The sequence below is a fragment of the Bombus fervidus genome, chromosome 11 (genome assembly GCF_041682495.2).
Source record: "Bombus fervidus isolate BK054 chromosome 11, iyBomFerv1, whole genome shotgun sequence".
Classification (NCBI taxonomy): Eukaryota; Metazoa; Arthropoda; class Insecta; order Hymenoptera; family Apidae; genus Bombus; species Bombus fervidus.
The window spans coordinates 7,842,977-7,862,215 of NC_091527.1; the positions used below are offsets into that span (position 1 = coordinate 7,842,977).

The following is a 19,239-nucleotide window of genomic DNA, read 5'->3' on the forward strand; positions in this document are numbered from 1 at the left end:
ATGCCGCCCAACATTGGGTGCCCCTCAAACCGAACATCGGATCGACGTTTCTCTCTAACATTTCTGCATATTTCAGTATCACGACATCTCCGGACTTGTCGCGCGGATCTGTTGAATTATTATCAAGCATAGCGTCACTCATGAAACTAGGCAAACGTTTTCTACCTTCTCCGATGGAGAACAATTGCAATACTAGTTATAAAATGATGCTCCTGTTTTACTAGTTCGGATACAGTTCAGATATAGCTTTGTATTATTTATTTAGCTTTTCGTTCGCCTATTCACGTTTGATTCATTTATTCGTTGTATAACACGGAACATATTAAATCTTTTGGGAATAGTACAATTTTTGTATTGTTCCTACTTCAGAATTATTATACCGTGCTATGAAAACCGTATTACCACTGTGAATATTGTAAATGTAAATATTCCTATGAAAAAGTAGTAAAGCTATTCTTCCAATTATTAAAAATGCAAAATATACAAGATACAAAAGGGAAAGACCGAATATAATTATTTCTTGAGCCAGTAATACTAAAGCCTGAAGAGATAATGTTAAAGTTATTTTCGTTCCATTAAATTCTTTTCGAAATTATTCATCTAAGGTACCATGGCGCCGTCAACGAGGCCACTCGCAATATCTTAGCATTCGTCTTTCTAAATATTCCAGGATATCCCTTGAAAAACCAAAGCTTGCTCTCTCGAGTCGCAGCTTTTCTTCTTGCACACAGCGTTACAACAAAGGAATCGTAAGAACAAACGAATGTAGGTCGAGCGGAGACCAAAAAGGCCGTCTTCGGAAATTCGAAATACCTTTTTCGAGGTATCGATCGGCCGTTTCAGCCGCTCAAATAGACGTTTTTCCGGTCGCGTTTCGTCGCCTGAGTCGTTTCAAACCGAGCGTGATTGTTTTCTGCGAATCGTACGATCTCGATCGTGGACAGACACACCTGGCCGCGTGGATTGCTCAAACCAAGTGGTAACAACGCCGCTCATTAACGGATGCCAGCCGGTCTTTGGACCAACGACGTTTTGTCTCCGTGTTTTCCTACCACGTTCCTTCCGTCATATACGACTTATAAACAGGACTGCATCGATCATCCAGTCCAACAACCCTGTATTCTGATATTATTACCTAGACAGTTGTGTTATTCTCAAGCTTTCATAAGCTATATATGGAAAAAGTATTTCGATATTCGGAAGCGTAGAGATTTCTTTATTAAAATTTAGCTTTATCAACAATTTTCTCCAATCGAAGGTTTTATCACTGGTATTACCTTTCTTCTGAGTTCCTCATATTATATCCTAATCGCTAAAAACTGCGCACTATGCGGATGTCCACACAACTTCTCAATCTTCAGGAGGTTCCCTGAGGCTTCAGGAGGAGCATTTAATAAAGCATTTCGCTCGATGAAATATCAACTGTAATTATATCTGTAATTATATCTAGCAATAGAATCCCATTGTGAAATAGAATTTAACCGATTAATATATCTTCTCGGAGATATCAAAGAATTATTTAGGTTGAAAGAATCACGAAAACAGCTCTGCAGAAGTAAACGAGCGAAACGATTTACCATCCAAACAGGACACCTGCAAGCAGTTAAAACCACCGGCTATCCGTCTCTTGACGAGCCACCATCGAACCAGGCCGTTTGTATCGGTGTTGTTGACATAGAATAGTGACAACAACGACGTCGACAACGATGATGACGAGGGAACGAGGCCCGACGACACGTAACCAACGGCCACAGCAGCCGCGGAAACCAGGATGGCCATGGTGGAATGCTAACGTCCGCATTAATACAAACTCCGCGTAATTAGTAGCAGCTTGGGTACAGGGGACGTTATTCTAATGTGCTCGCCGGAGTCACGTCGCGAATCCCGTCGTTTACTTTCGACACCCTCGTCAGCTTCGTCACACGTGCCTTTACCTATTCCCTCCACTGACATGTCACGTTTTCCAAATATTTCTCGGCTTATAAAAATTCCCTGCTACTGGAAATTATTGTGGGAAAGTAGAAGAATCTGCTGAGTTTTACTTAAATAGAAAAATTGCGATCAAAAAGATATTAGGTGCTTTTATTAATACGTTAACCCATTATAAGCAGCAATGTGAAAATTTAATTTTCAAGCTTTCAAATCTTCATTTCTGAAATATTTTGTCCATCATTATTTCGTCCACAGTAATCTCAAAATTTTACAGGGTCTGAAAAATTTTACACGCTACATAAATTCGTACTGGTGAAGTCTCTTCTAATAATACGTACGCGCAAAAAAGAAACACAGCACTACGGTAAAACACAGTCTAAAAACGATCTTCGGGTCTACAAGCATCCGTCTTTAAAAACGTCCATCTTAATCTCTAAATCGAGAGAAAGAATGAAAAGCGAACTCCTGGAAAAGATGAGCGAAACTCGTGCACGGAGTGTATCATAAGTCGAGGTCAGTTTCGAAAGACACGGTTTCTCAAAGGTGTTTCATTTCTCTACGTTCGAGATCCACGATGTAACAAGAAGAAATAGGGAGGATGAAAGGATGTTCGAGGAAAAGTTTTGATTGAAAGACTGGGTCACCGAAGGGACAAGTCTGACAAGGACACACTTTTGTCAACGAGTATCTCGGAAAATTGAGCGAGTCGTAAAAAAGCTTGCTCGATGAAACTGCATGGTCCGCGACTTACATTTTCCGAATACGATACCCGGTTTGTTTTTTTCCTCCATGGCTGTCATACGACCCGTTTCCTCGAGATTTTCGTCGTGGAAAACAGAAAAGCTAACTTAGATGTGCGTGTGTGTGTGTAAGTTTTCAAGCAAAGAGAAAACAGTAGACAAAAAGTAACAACGACGAGAGGAGAATCTTTCTCTTGATTCTTCGCGTTTCGCGTTTCGCGTTTTTCCCCACGGTGCGGTGCCCGTTTCCTCTTCGAGGAACTCGACGCGATCTCGTGTTCGTTCTTTTGGCGCCAGACTGGAATAAATGAATGATATGTGAGACGATTGCGAGCGGAGGATACCAGCCAACCCGTTTAACAAGCCCCGGATGCCTGGACTTTTCTTTCGCGAGGCAAGTTCGTTGCCTGGTGTATAGTCGCGGTGTATACTAACTTCTGCTTAAGATCGCTGGATCCAACATTGAGAATTCGTTCAGCGACCAACCGTGACTGCTTGAAATATAATTCTTATAAAGATAATGTAAACGGTGCTACGGAAAGCGATTGAATTGTTCGGAAATAGTTCATTAGTTTGTAAAAGATTGTGACTCGACACAGAGAGGGACAAGCGCTCGAAGGAAGAGAGAAATTCGTGCAACGAGAGGCTAGAAAACGGTGATCTCGACGAAAGCAATTTCCAGGAGGCATTAATACGTTGCAGATAAGATTGGCAATTCCTTGGATCTTGGTGGTGGTGGTGGCGGTCATTACGCCCGGCGCGATATCATAAAACAGAAGCGATTTTCAATAACGACCGGCGATAATATTGGTAGACAACGAGTGTCTCGTCTTGTTCCCTTCCAGCCTTTTCCTTCCTTTTTCTTTTCTTTTCCCCATTCTTTTTCTCCTGCTTCTTCCTCTCTACCGCTAATATTCAGCAGTCTCTTCTTTCGATTAAGCGTCGCCTTTTCTCGAACAAACGTTCGAGATTTCTCAAAGAGATCAGGCCAGAATCGAGAGTAAATAATGTCGTATAAATGCAAATTGGTAGCCATCGAGTCGTGCTAACGAGGAAATATAATCGCCCTGTTCTCCCATCGTTTAATTGTTCCGTACAATCCGTAGACATCGTTGTCCATCGGCCTCTTCTTCTTTGAGAAAGTGTTTCCTCTTTGTTCGATGCTGGCCGTTGACCTTGAGACGAGTCAGCTCTCGCGTAATTAGGAAAGATCGATAGGGGACCATTCGAAAATTTAATCTCGAGCGAGTTGATCAATGCCTGGCCAACGTTGAAAGAACTTACTAATTATGCCGCGCCTAAAGCCTGGCTGACTCCCTCTGAAACCGAGGATAAATGAAGATTTAGAGCGGACGGGGCGAGCGAAAACAAACTGGCACCAGCTCTTCCTTCCCCGTTACAAATTGCGCTTCATTTGACGGACTTAGCGCCGGTGAATTGCGATCCCTCGCCTAAGATTCTTTTCAACGAAGTCAAGACAGAATTTTTCCCCGAGATTCTCCTAGAAACGGATATGAAAAATTTTTAGCATCCGCAGTAAGGATATGATTACAAGTTGAAAAGTGGCGATATACTTTGTACGAATGTGAGGAATTTAGCTTGGCAGAAAGCTTGCTTGAAGAGATGTAAAGGCAGAAAACAGTAACAGGAAACTTGTTTGAAAAGATGAAATAGAAATTGGAGACGGCTGAAGTAAAAAATCGCGGATTCAATTTCTGATGTTTAAGAGTTCTCCCTTTTGATGACCTCTTTGTATTTAAATGTTAGAAAATTATAACTGAAATAGGAATCGCGAAACATCTGAAAGATACTGAAATAGTAAAGAGCAAGTCTTTGAACCAAGGTGCAAAAACATTCTAGCTCCGGACAATCTCACCACCATTTTCGAGAGCAAGAAATACCACTTCCCCGACCCAAGGAAATTAATTTTACGGATAAAGGAGTTACAGGGACCAACTACAATAAACAAAAAAGAATTGGATGAGAAAGGGTAAAAAACCACATCTTTATGACTAAAACGGTATACAAAGGGAGTGCAAAAGTATCAAAAGAAGGACAAACGAAGAACCGTAACAGCCGCTTAGATTGAAAGACAAAAAAAAGTTCGATAAAACGAACGGCTAACGACGATGTTCATCCGAAAGGACGAAGAAAAAACGGTGGTTGGAGAAGTGGAGGAAATTCCAGCGGCGATCAATGAGAACGCATTGAATTCACGGGAAAAGAGAGCGAACAATATACATTACGGAAGAACGGTTCCGCAAGGGGTGTGTACTGCGAAGAATCGTAAAGATAAATACCAATTTGATAATGTACAGCAAGGGGAAAAAACGCGTAAAAAGCATTCTCGTTGTACGTCTCACACACACGCGCCCGTGCGCAAACTAGGCAGTGGAACACGGAGGATGGAAAAACCGAGAGAAATGCGAATGGCGGGCGAACTGGTGGAAAAAACGCGCGTACCTTATCTGCCGGCCGCGCCGCTACCGTTACGAGCATTGTTTCAACGCGGGAGAAGGTGAAAGAGGCTGATAACGCGAAGGTTGGCCGTGTACGTGTGCTTTTAACGAGCAAACTTTCCAACAAATAAATTTCGCAAATCAGCGAGCCGCTCGACTCCTGAGAAGGAACCGACTCTCTCGTACCCGAGGGCACGAGTCGGACATCGTATCTCCCAGCTAGATGTAATTCGGAGGAATAAAGCGAATAAACTGTTTCAGAGGACGGAGTGCTCGACGCGTGCCACGTCTCTCAGCAAATATTCCGCCTCCAATCTGGAATGAACCGCGTGCGCATTTCCTCCTTTTTCTCCCCTTTTTCACTCTGGGACGCCGATTGGATTGGTGAAAGGATGGAAATAATTTCCACCAGTTACTGTTGGATAGGTTGCAGTGGTTACTTGATACTAGGGTGGCTCAGAATTTTGTAATGATGTATGGAGCACCGCGCGGTGGTAAATTACGAGTTTAACTCTTTCGTAACCTTCTCGCTAATTAAAGGGATTTATATGCGTATAGATAATGTGATATATAGTGCTGAAGTGTACTACTGTTACTGATTACGTATATTATTATAATCGTAAAAAATAGAAGGTTAAGTTTTGTTTCTAGAGAAATTATTAGTACAGTAAGGAAACTTCGTGCAATTCTCATAGAACGAATGAGAGATCCCTGTTCGCAGATTAACCGAATAAATGGCACTTAACGACACGGTTCATTCCTTTTTCTGGCAAAATTTCTCTTGGTGAAATTGATGCTATCGAGCTTTAAGGGTCGCTGATTGTTTCCAGGGCGGTGAAAAGGCACGGTCCGCTGCTCGTAACCTATTTCGAAATTAAGGTTGAACGGCTGGAACAGAGGGGTAGTGGTAGTGGTTTAATTAACGAAAGTACAAAGGTAAAGCGACTCCCTTCTTGTAGCTCTCTGCCATTCCACGCCGAAATCTCTTTCCAGGTCTGGGTTAGGTCTAGGTTAGGGTCTCCGTGATCCAACCAACTTTCTCTCTACGATTCTTCTTCCCTTTCTTTGACCTTTTCCCTATCGCTTCGAGAAAGTTTCCCCGATTTGACATTTCGGTAACCGTTTTATCGAGCGCTGCTTAATGTCCTATTAATTAAAGAACTTTTGAACAATGGCTTTATTTAACCTTCGATCTTGGTTGTTCAATTTCAGGGCGCTACGTCACCCGTTCGCGGTATATTTCCATTAACTTTAATGCTCAAATGATTCAGACGGATCGACGAATGCTACGTAATTCGTTGTTCAAAACGATAGATCCAGTAAGCTGGAGAAAACACGAGGCTGCGCGTTAATTATCGTGCTGTTAAGGGGAGCAGGGCTTCGTTCGACGAAATCTGTCCCTTTCCACCGGGATTTATTTGCTCCTCGTTAATTCCACGGGGATGCAAGCGGCTTAAAAACTAATAAGTAACTTCCACGGGGCCCTTTCGTCCTTCTTTTTCTTCCTACAGCCTCGTCCTTCTGCGTTGAACCGAGTTATACCCGTACTTGAATAGATCGTTGCTTAAATCTCCGATGAAGAGACGTGTTCGTACTCTTTTTACGCAGGGTCGTTCAACCAGAACATTTCTACACATTTTTATACGAGATCCTTGATATATACTTTCTCAGTTTTCACCAAGAGACGCCGTAGGGAGCGGTGCTTTTTTTTCTAGACTTCTTAAAAGGTCAGAGCCTCGATGTACGGATCGATTAATCTGCACCGGTTGATCCACCCTTGTAAACGTTCTTTTTGTCCCAACGCTTTCTTCGCCCCTTTTTACTCTCGCCTCATACTCCCTTTACGTAGAATGTTTCTGAAGTAAATGACTAAATTTCGGCGGAATATTCTGTTCAGGGGATGAAAAAAGTCTTATGGACTTGGCGACTCGAGAAGACGCCACCCAAACCAAGTTATTTGCGACAAAGTTTCGCTACAACGTCTGACAAGTTCGCTTGGAAAACCTTTCTCTGATGTGGCTTAGGCTTGCTAGAACTCGAGGACGTTTAACGACCTCTGTCTGAAAGACTTCGATCAGTCAATCGCCGAACAAAGACCAATTACGTACCTGTCTCATAGAGAATTGACTTTCGTCTACTTATTCTCTTATCTATCGATTTTCAGGAATTTTTTACAGCTTTCCAACTACTTCGGTAAATCTTCGTTAAACCAAAGAACGAGACATTGCAACGCTGATTTCGATACGAACGAAGGTCTTCCAACTCTCCGCCAAGATAAATAGGGTACATTTCCCAAAGGTTTGGCCAGCGATTTTAGAAACACCCAGTACATCACCGGCATACAGACGGACATAGAGGCGGGGTTAGCTAATTGCTGGGAATGTGTCTTCCCTTGGTCACAAAGCCCGCTCGCGGTCGACAAAATGGCTCGACAAAGTTAATCCCTTCGCCGAGCTCCGACCCCCTTCCCCCTTCCATTCCGTCCACCTCTTTCCCCTCGGACTAGTCGCGCTTCGAAACCCGAAATCTCATAAATTCGACGAACTTCTCGATCCGGCTCGCAAGATTTAGCTGAAAAAGGAACGAGGAGGGGTGACAGATCTTTCTTCGCCCTCGTTACGCCCGGCCCCACCCCCGTGCGTCCAAGCTGGATTATCCAGCGGAATTAACTTTCATCTTGGAAAACTCTGGCCCTGCACCGCTCTCGAAAATCCTTCCCCTACCGACAACCGTTTCCCTCCGACTAATTCCGAAAAATTCACCGACGATTCGTCGATACCTGTTTCGCAGCGCTCTAATCGCCTTGTTTTACTGTCTGGCCTTGGTAGCTTCTATTAATCTCTCTTTTTACTCTTACTTCTCTCTTTCCTAGTTCCTCTTTCTTTCGTATTTCACGATAACCACTTCGAAATTTCGACGCGATTAGTCTGAAACTAAAATTCTTTTTTAAAGCAGCATAGTACGATCGAAGAAGGGTTCGAGCTTTTTCAAGTAACAACGACGTATACTAGTGGCCACATGTGATACGAGTCGATATAAAAATTAATTTCCGTTTTGACTGATTGCAGAATGGGGATTCACGAGTTTTATAAAAACAATATCAATCATGAGGTGCACGATTCAATTAGAGACAGCCTATCCGCGATATGTTGACAGCAATTATGAAAAATTAAAATGCATTGAACAGACATTAAAAATACTATCAGTATTCTTTCACTTTCCTAAAAGGAGACGGCATGTATCGTTTTTATCATGAACGCTTCGATTCTCTAGAGTATGACTGGTACCTTAAACCAATCGCAATCATCATAAAAATCCTCTTCTCCCAAAAGAAACAAAAAGCTTCCGGTTATACTGCATGAAGCACAAAAAAGAGGTGCTAGTACTCGATTGGGGACGTCATGGCCACAAAACACGGGTATGTACGAGGGGGGACGAACGCGAGGGTAGCGAATAAATAGCAAAAAAGTTGGTCCTCTCGGTGCACCGCGAAAAGAGGGGTCGACTGCGCGGGTTGCTGGCCCTCGCATTGGTTTTTATTCGGTGTTTGTTATACACTGAGAAGACATAAGAGTAGGCAGGCTACCGGTAACCGTAGTCAGACCGCCTACCTACAAGCCAGAGCAATAAAATGGATTTATCGATGCCACAAAATGGCGGCTCCTTGCCCGCTCTCCGTCGTGCTCGTACTTCATTTTGCCGATATTAAATGCTGTAAATTCAGGTCGCCGCCACTTTCACTATCTCTTTCTCCCTTGCCCACGACCCTTTTCTCTCTTTCTCATTTTCGTTTCATTCGTAGCTTCTCCCCTCCTCGGTGTTGAAAAAACTGGGAAAAAGAGTACGAGCAACGAACGGGCGTGGGTGGGTTAGAAAAAAAATTCGGCGAAACTTTGCCCGCGCTTAATCCGCTCTCCCCCACTCGATGTAAATTCAATCTCGTTCGGAAGGCGCCAGACTGAACCAAGAAATGGAGAAAGTTGCGCTTGGTCAATGCTTTAAGGTTCACGGACGGAGCAGCAGCAAAAGGATAAGAATTGGTGTCAGTAGAATCGCCTGATTGAACTTCTTCAACTCCCCTGGAAAGGTAGTTGTATTTGTAGAATATAGATTTATGAGTTGAAAATATTGTTTATCTGGGAGGGATTGAACCAACGTGAAAGACGATAGTATAAGTTTCACCAAGGTTGTTGGATGGTCTGTAGATGTCTCGAGTTATAAACTATCACGGTAACTCTGTTGCGATATTGGCTAGCTGGAAGTATGTTTAGTGTCCATAAGGGAAGCGTAGAGTCGAGCGTCTGACAGGCAACTTCAACTTCCACTTTCAAGTAGTTTATACCGCCTTAGAACTGTTCTTCCTTCACTATCCTCACTTCTTTACATATACGTGTATTTCTTATTTCAACATTAACCTGAAACAAAAACAAAAGTAGTTAGTATCAAATGTATGTATGTCATTAATCTACTTGAAAAATTTACTAATCAAAGTAATGAGTTTGCTGGCGAATTCAAAAAATTCGCATCTCTTCATTTCCTTTCCAACAATCTCACAATGCTTCAGTAGCCGCGAAACCAGCATTCCCGGTAGCACAATGATGTTCTAGTTTTCTCCTTTTTCCTTTCTCCTTTCTTTTTCCACCGTCTGAAACGAGATGCGCGAAAAGATGAAGAAAAAAAGCAGATCCGCGGATCTTTCATTGCCAGCGAAGGCTGTTCGCTACTTCCCTCTTTGGCTGGTTCACATATCATAACTCATCCGGAGCAGTCCGATATTAGAAAGGTGACACATCGTCGTGTATTGTCAACCGTCATTGAAAAGAAGCTTCAGAAGGGGAAAAGAAGTCGAGTCTTTTGAAACCAGACACGGGAATACCTCCAGTGTAACGCGTGCGATATATTATTCGAGCGTGTAACGCGACGAAACCGAGCAGTCGCCTCGGTGTAAAGATGCATTAATCCCCTGACAGCCGCGTGCCTCATGGAAATGCTTCCAGCAGAAACGCGAAAACACGCGGTCCACACGAAATTTATTTTGCCAGTCTGTCCCGACTCATTTTTTATTTGACACGACCGCGTTGAAATTGACCCGACTTCCAGAAAAAATATTAACATTCCCTCCCTGTAAGAAGAAGAATGGTGTAATATCGTTAGAGTACAGTAATATTTATTGCAATATTGTGAATATTTTATCAAAAATTCGTCCCTCTTTCTGTTCCTTAAAATTGACTCGACTCGCTGAAAAATGTTAAGATCGTCATAAATTATTTTAACATCTTTTTTCTCCGAAAAATTCATCTTTCTGCTTCTTAAAATTGACCCGATTCGGCGGAAAATATTAACATTCCCATCTTTAAGCAGCAGAGTACCGTAATATCATCAGAGTAGAGTAATATTATCGTGACATCGTGAACTTCCTTCGAAGAATTCATTCTCCCTTCTCTCGTGAACAGACTGAAATTGACTTAGGATAAGAAGAAATAATGAAATTGGTTGCTTTAAGAGAAAGTCGGAGCTTGTAAGCTTGAGAGACAAGAATTCCAAGCGAGTCATCGTTAGGAAACGGAATACAACATTATTTAAAGGTGGAAATGCGTATATTCGGTCGATAAAAGACACTGGTTGTATAATCCCTGGTTCGAGTTACATTACGATCAATATACTGAAGTTCAAAAAGTTATCAGCGAATGTCTGAAACAAACTTATTGGAAATTTACTTGTAAATTGTTCATCGCGCACTTTTAATAAAAGCTATGTTAAAGCACAGTTATCGCGAGTAATATTCACATTTACGGAGCAGTAATCTAATTTATACGCATTTTTCAACGAAGCGTGTGTGGAAAACTTTGCATACAGGAATATTTCATTTTCTATTTGGCTTCGAAGTTAATGAATACGTAATATACGCATTTTATTCTTAGTCATAGCAATACACCATGTAGTATTTCGAATATTATATTTTTTATAGTACAAATGATCTTCTCAACCACCACCTCCATCCAATTTTTGCACTCCACGTTCCTTACGATTAGAATAATGCGCAGTTCGTCGAAAACGAGCAGCTGCAAGTTGTCAAACAGCCAGTCATCTCGCAATAAGGGGTTGCGTCGTTATTGAGCTCGTAAACGAACGCTTTACGATCCTCCTCTTACGCAAAAATCCAATCGTATCCGTACGGTGGCGGTAGCAACACGTATCTCCGACATAAAACGCGACGAAAGCAGCGTATGAGCAGAAGGGTGGAATTTTGTTCCTTTTCATCACTTCTCTCTCTCTCTCTCTCTCTCTCTCTCTCTCTCTGTCTCTCTGTCTCTCTGTCTCTCTCTCTCTCTCTCAAACCAACGCGAAAGCATAGCAACAGTAATAAATTTCGCGAGTGTACGTTTACGCCTCGGTGTGACGCGTGTTGCGTAGAGGCTGCTCTCGAATTTCGAGCCATCGAACCACCCTTCTTCAGATGCAAATTACGCAGAGGGGTTGCTCGTTTGTAACGCGAGCAACTCGCTTTTTGGAGCAACCATAGCTGTCGTGTCTTTATCGATGCGTAGAAACTTCCCTCGCAGTCAGGAATATGGGACAATAATTCGAGCGTACAATGGAAATCGATGCGGAACGTTCGCGGTTTCCTCTGTTTCGTGGTCAGAACCTAGTTCAGTATGACATATACAAGGATTCGAACTGTATCTGAACTTCAAACAATGAGATAGTTAAACGATATTTGTATAAATAGTGCGTCTCTCTGTTCTATAAAAACGAAAGATTATTTCGCTCATAGAAATTAAGAAGCTTCACCGGTATTAAGTAATACTCAAAATCGCAGAAAGTTCGAATTTACAACGACATGTTACATGCTCAAAGGCAAGTTCAGAGCGGACATGTCACTAGTGCCGAACACAACCCGCTGATAATTTTGATGCAACATGTTCTTCAATTGTTCTGCGTGATCTCGGTCTCTAGTCTCGCAGACCACTTTCACGTCCACGCTGAAGATGTCCGACATAATCCAAGCCCGCTCGTGCATGATGTCCTTTATCGAGACACCGATGCTGGCCAGCATTCTACAGAGCTCTGCGATTCCGCCCGGTCGATCGGACACAGTCACTGTAAACTTCAAAAGCCGGCCTTCCGCTGCTAGTCCACGCTCCAAACACCTACCTAGAATCGTTGTGTCGATATTTCCTCCGCATAGAAGCAACACCACTCTAGAAAAGAAAAGCAAAGTGAATGTTACGGTTATTGTTAGAATTATCGAATTTGCGACATTTTTTGTTTTTAGTTGAACCAATTATCTTTTCCACTGATAAATTGAGAAGAAATGTTGAAGAATTATAGCTTGAAATGAAATAGAAGGAAGGAAATCGAAGAGATATAGAAAACGCGACAGAAAGGTGGAAACGCTTTTGTTCTTGAATTAACTGTGTGCAACATCAAACGACCTTTTGCCTTTCAGTTCTTCCAGCTGACCAGCCAAAATAGCGGCGAGGCCGGTCGCTCCAGCACCCTCGACGATACATTTCTCGTTCTCGACCAGCTTCAGGATCGCGATTGCTATCCATTCTTCCTTCACCACGACCAATTTGTCGATCAACGGATTCGCGGTAGCAAAAGCGTTGTATCCAACCTTAGGAACAGCAAGGCCATCGGCTAAAGTCGAGTCTATACGAGTGTAGGTAGGTCGATCTGCCTTTCGGGCCTTATAGAAACTGGGACATCTTTCCGACTCAACGCCCTGGAACCCGACAGAAAAACGATATTGGTTTATATCGAAAATACGTTCCATACTCGTCGATGTGGAAAAAGAAGCGTTAAAAAGAGGATGAACGAGCTTGAACGTTCGTTTAATTCCCATGATAACTCACGATGATCTCTACATTTGGTTGGAGAGTTTTCACGGCCAGAGCTACCCCCGCGATCAAACCACCTCCTCCGATGGGAACGACCACTGCATCTATGTCGGGTACCTGCTCCACGATCTCAAGACCTAGAGTTCCTTGCCCTGCCATAATATCTGGGTGATCGTATCTGAAATAATATAAACGAGACACTCTTCTCTTCCCTATTGCATGGCCAACTCTTGTAATAGACGATTTTCTTATTTTCAAAATTTAGATACATTGTCGCTAACAAAGGAAAATCTCTGAATACATGTTAATCCCGCAAAATAGATTTTTTTAATATCGTAAGAGGAAGATGTTGGACGTCGCTTTCGCGTAAAAAAGAACCAAGCAAAAGACATTTTCCATTCGCTATAGGTTCATTAATAACACGTGTCGAATATTCTTTTTATTTTACGTTATCCGCGAATGAAACCAGCAGCAAACTGCTATCATCGCAAGTAGAATATGCCTTTACCCATTTATATACGTCAGCCCATTCTCTTTCGCCTGTCGCAGCGCGATACGCTTTGCCTCACCCATATCCAGACCATCGACAATTACATTCGCACCGTATTGACGACAAGCGGCGATCTTCATGATCGGTGCCAGCACCGGCATCACTACTGTCACTGGTATATTAAGCTTGTATCCGTGATAAGAGAGAGCGAGTGCATGATTTCCCAGCGAGGCCGAGATCACGCCGATCTTCTTTTGTTCCTCGGTCAGCATCACCAGAGCATACCTCGCGCCACGTTCCTTGAAACTTCCAGTTGTTTGGAGGAAGTCTTTCTTCAAATACAAATCGATACCCATCGCATCTGACAGGCGCGATTTCTGACAACAAATAGGAAATATTTTAATTTTTTCTTTTTTTCCTGTTAAATCGAGCAACTTTCTAGTGAAGTATCCATGAGACGAAATGATGAATTGAACAAATTGCGTTGGAAAATTTGGTTCCATTTTCTTAATAATAATACTATTAATTTTAATAGTTCAGAAAGATAATTTATAATAATTATACATGATCTATATATAATTTATAAATAATCTATAGAGAATTCATAATTATTATATAGACATAGAAGCCTTTTTTCAGAAAGTTTCTCAATTTTCATTATACTGAAAATTGAATATAATTTGAGTCGAAGCTATTTGTTATGTGAGAATGAATTACGAAATAATAGGAAAAGAAGAATTTATTTGAAATTGTGACATAAAGATTCGAGTATGGTGATAGGACTAAACATTTTATAATATGGAAATAAGAAATTTTCAAATTTCAGATCATACCACACAAGGAGTGTTGACGATTCCACATTTGATTTTGAACGCAGCGGAAGTGATGTCCTCGAAAGTAATCTTTTGGGGATTTTCCTCGACGCAGTATGGATCGAGCATGTCCTCGTTGTTCTGTAGACAGAAACGCACACGATTCGAGACTTTTCGGTTCTTTTTGAAGCTAACCCGTTCGAGTCGATTGAAACCGTGCACCAAAAGAATGGATATCGCGGGCAAACGCGATCTTGTCTTGTCTTTTAAAAACAAGATCACCGAGATGATCGTTTGATAACATCACGTTTTCATCCCGATGGTATCCGAATTCCACCTCGTGTTCCGAACCGTATCAACTCGAATAAAGCTAATACGGCATTCGACGATTCTTATCGCGATTATTGTCAAATGATCATGATATTATAAAGATAATTACGTAAAGCGTCGATGAGTCGATATCGTTGTTTCTACTTTCCGCGATCAAATCGAAATCTTGACCGTTGCTATGGTCCTCTCCGTTAGACTTTCGGTTGAGATCCCTCATGATCGTCAAATTGGAAGCGGACTGACATGTGCCAAAAATCGACTGCACATTCGCCGATCGTTCGAGTTATTTATTCGATCGGGAAACGTCGTGTAATCGCGGTAATGTGCTTTATCGTCGCAACCTTCGACCTCTTTTCCACGAGAAGAGAGCTGAAAGTCTCGTGATTGTCATAATTCCGCGATGATTTCCCTTTTCTTTTTTGTCGATAACACAGCTCGTTATTAATATTCCACTCGCGATACCACCACGATCAAACGCCAACCAATCGATCGTTTGTTGTCGTTTCGAAGAAATAAATTGCACGAGTCGCGTAATGAAACGCGTGAGAACAAATGTGCACGGATAAATCGACGAACTTTGACTCCGGATTCCAGTGAAGAAATAGTAACGAACCATGGTTAACGTCTCGAAACTTTTGTTGCAGTTTTTGTTAAGTTCAGGAAGAAACGTACTCCTCGACGTACCAAAATCAACTGATGATCATGAATCGTGATGGTAACTAACCCTCAGTTTATAGATAACCCCGACTGAACCGATAATACTCAGAGACTGATAACGAACGAAATTATTTCGTCTTCGAGTTTTCTCTGTTAAATGTCTCATCTATTTCCCGCGATACTCTTCTCAAGTAAAAGTTCAGACCCAAGTTAAAATTTCTACAAAAGGTACTTTGCTTATCTTTTCAGTTAATGTTATAATTTGTATGTATAACAATACGACGAATAATTTATTTGAGAAAAAAAGAAATCAAACTGTTTATAAAATGTAACGGTTCCATAATTGTCAAAGGTAACGAATTAAGTGATTATGCAAAACGAATGGAATTTGGCTATATATATAATGATGTTTATCATAGATGATTCTTACAGACGGCAGCCTTATGGCTTCTCTCGAATCTCGTCACGTGTTGAAACGAACTCGGCTGCGCTCACTGACACGTCGCTATCTATTGTCTAATCGTGAAACCTTTTACGCGATAATTTCAGTTTACAAACATTAGTAAGAGGAGCAAAGTCTTTGCGAGTTAGCACTGCAATAACGGAGCCTCTTTCGTTTCACGATGATCACGTCAGCCTAATAACTTTGGATCGCTAGAATGCGACACCGTTTGCAAAACGGTGGTTGGATATTGAAATTCTAGCGACCTAGAAGAGCTCAGATAACAGAGTCACCACCTCTTTGCGACATGCACTCAAACTGTTACTAGAATTGATATACTAACCTAATTTCCCTTATCTGTACTAATAATTGTATCTACCGGTGGTGGGTATATAAGTCGCGTATATCGTGTTACATTCTCACATCGGTAAATTTGTAGTTCGACTCCACATCATTTAAATGTATTATTTTCAGAGTTCTAACACCATTCGCCTTATAAAAGTTCCAAGGAATTCCTAATGAATATGAAATTCGCTTCCGTTGGAGGACATTTTAGAACACGTTCATCGTATTTGATGTCACGACAGTTGTTCAACGCCCGCTCAACGAGGGTTAATATCTTAATTCAAAATTGCTGAATTACATCATGAAGAGTAGAATATGTATAACAATAATCGTTCAAAGAATTAATCAACGATCCATAAACAAATTACCCCTTTTCAGCCCTAGTTAATATTGCCTTTCCTGCTTCTTTGCCCTGTCTGAAACGGTGTATACAGAAGCACAGAATAAGAAAAAGAGTGAAAATTGGCACGTGTTCCCCGTTTGGTGCGTCGTATTTCTCTACAGTGCTGATGCAAGCGTAACGATGCCTGTTTGCGAACATACACGAGAGGATATTCGACAAAAAGGCACGGCCCCAGTGTAACTGCATCAAAATTCTATTCTCGTCGATTCTTATAAGTTTACGTTTTCTTTTCTCGCCTATTGTAGCTTCGCCAGCGAAAATCGTGCCGTGCGTCAATCTTGTAAGAATATCGAAGAAAAAAATGCAAAATTTGTCGTCGATGGTGATATTTCTCGATGGAAAAGCGCGATCATTACCGTCGCGATTATGCCATCGATATCCGTTTCCATGTTCCTTGGGATCGAGGCGACACGTGCGTCAGCTCTTTGACCAAACAAAGCGCGAAACACGGTTTGTGTCAGCTGTAATTCACTCACAGCTCGTGTCGCGAGCCTTCTGGACCGCGAAATCGTCGTTAAAACGTTGACGAACGCGCGTCGATTTCTGCCAGATTGATCGGTGAAACGAAAATAAAAATATTGTTGTTCTGTGATTCAACATGAAAAAAGAAAAAAGGAAGGATATTAAGATAAAATAATGGATTCATTTGAAAACTTTGTTCGATTATCGCGCAGTTCACGAGTTTCAGAGTAATTATCTCCTAATTTCAAGTTGCACACGTATCAGCATTTAATCGCATCAGTATTTCGTAATACCCTCGAATTATGCTAGAAGCTAAAGGGAACGTTTCCAGAGAGATTATTCCTTAACACCCCATCTTAACCAAAATTCGTGAACTCTGCCACATATAGAAAGTGTAGGATCATAATGGCTGTAAATCAGTTCACTACGTAATTGTCTAGGATTATCGTTATAAAAAATTTATTTTATCTTTCCAAATTATAAGAACGTATCACGGCATAGAATCGGATTATAAATTGATGAATTATAAATCTAAGGAAATTAAATTAAAATTCTCAAAATCTGGATTTACGCCACTATGATTTTCATACGTATGTGCCTGTCATACACGTATGAATCACCATCTTAATTTTTGTCTTACCACAGAAGAAGAGAAGAAGAATCATAAAGAAAGTAATTTAATATTATGAACAGGAGCGAATTACACGATCTTAATAGAATACTCAGAAGATAAATAAGTTAAATTTCATCGTGGGTGCGGTGACAAACGTTACAAAAGGTTCTGAAATCTATTATTTACAAAGAGGATGTCGTCGTCGACATTGTGACGACGCGTTACAATAGAAAAATACATTTTACAGTTGAAAAGGGACGACTAGGGAAGGCGCGTTCAAGAGGCACTCGTGCCACGGCTGCACTCGACTATTCGTCGCCTCTCCCGAAGAAGCTCCAGAAATCTTGCCCTGGGACTTCCGGGATATTTCAATTTATCCCTGAGATGCATGATTTCGCCGGGCGTACTCTCAATATCCGAGTGATCTTTCGAACACGCGCACATCCTGCAACATCCGTCCCTGGTTCTTCGCGAATAATCGTCCGTTTCTTGAAATCTTTTCCGCGCGCTGTCGGTCAACACTCGTTGCTTGGGGAAGCTTCCCCTCATATTGTACATTTTCCCCAAAGAGTCAGTGGTATCAGAGGTCCTTGAATCGTTTACTTTGTATTTCGAAAGAAAACTGTACTTGCTCGAGTCGTCCTGTCTATCTGTCCTAAATGTTGGACGATCTAAATCAGTTGACCAAGAGGAACGATTAAATCTTCTCAGAGGTAAGAAATCTTCTTCCATAATAGAGTCCAAGTCATCGTTCTTCTGTTCGGCGGAACAAGTCTTCTCAACGGATAGATTCCCTGTTATTTCGTACGTGGTGAGATCTTTGCGATCGTCCGAAGTCTCTTCCAAACTGAAATTTCCTTTAACATCTCCGCAGAATGGTTCTTTCATAGCGTAACGATATTTCTCGCGAAATTTCGAGCCACAGCTAGGACTCCTCGAGTTAGATTCGGATGAAGCGAGTAAACGAGATTGAAGTTTATTAGAATTTCTGTAACGGATGGAATTGGCGACATTCATCAACTGATTGAAGATTTTCTTCTCCAAATCGTCTTCTTCTTTCTGTTCTACAACACTGGAATCCCCTCCCAAGGGACTCTCCGTTTCACGAAGAATCTCGAAGTCATCGTTCGTCTTCGACGCGCGAGGCTCTGTGCTAGGACTCGCTAGATCCAGTCTAGCGCCAGCAGATTCGCAATTAATGCCATATTTTTTCCTAAGCAGCTCGTTGTGCTTGTCGACTCTTCGAATGCAGTGCTCCAACCTCTGGATGCCCCTCATACACCTCTCGTAAGAATCCATGGACATCATTGTATCATCGTCCTCTCTTAGATAGTCATCGTCGTTCTTTGGATTGACCTTACAACCTATGAATTCCGAGTAATCGTGATTCCGGGAGGAGAGACAGCTCCGTCGACGACCACCTCGTTGTCCACCTCGCCCATAATCCAAAGATGTCCATGACAAGGGATTTCTTGAAAAAAAATTGATCGATTTATTTATTTAGAATATTTCCATTAAATTTAGACTGTATAATATAACATTGAAATATCATGTATAATTTGTATTAATGATACTCCCATATTTCCATAATTAAATAATATTTCATTAATGTCAAATTATACAATAATATTGAAATATGATACATAATTAGCATTTTATAATATCCCATCTAAAGAATTTAAACTAAATAGAGTTCGATCTAAATGTAGA

At 41.5% G+C, this 19,239-nt stretch overlaps 2 protein-coding genes across 5 annotated transcripts in view; both read right to left on the bottom strand.

Moving 5' to 3' along the window:
- Positions 1-11,010: 11,010 nt before the first annotated feature.
- Srr (Serine racemase) lies at positions 11,011-15,318 on the bottom strand. 2 transcript variants are annotated; one of them, XM_072013540.1, is made up of 6 exons: positions 15,221-15,318; positions 14,299-14,418; positions 13,484-13,842; positions 12,991-13,153; positions 12,568-12,860; positions 11,011-12,333 (listed from the first exon to the last, which is right to left on the bottom strand). In XM_072013540.1, the coding sequence occupies exons 1-6, from the start codon at positions 15,221-15,223 to the stop codon at positions 11,976-11,978; spliced, it is 1,296 nt and encodes a 431-aa protein (XP_071869641.1). In that variant the 5' UTR covers positions 15,224-15,318; the 3' UTR covers positions 11,011-11,975. The 2 variants fall into 2 exon arrangements, with proteins under 2 accessions (XP_071869641.1, XP_071869640.1); XM_072013539.1 differs by lacking the exon at positions 15,221-15,318 and adding an exon at positions 14,717-15,156.
- Positions 15,319-17,577: 2,259 nt separating this feature from the next.
- The window catches only part of LOC139992587 (uncharacterized), a 28,550-nt gene continuing 26,888 nt past the window's right edge, over positions 17,578-19,239 (bottom strand). For all 3 annotated transcript variants that reach the window (XM_072013536.1, XM_072013537.1, XM_072013538.1), the window contains one exon: positions 17,578-19,000. In XM_072013536.1, coding sequence (XP_071869637.1) covers positions 17,806-19,000 — 1,195 coding nt within the window. In that variant the 3' untranslated portion in view covers positions 17,578-17,805. The remainder of the gene's footprint in view (positions 19,001-19,239) is intronic.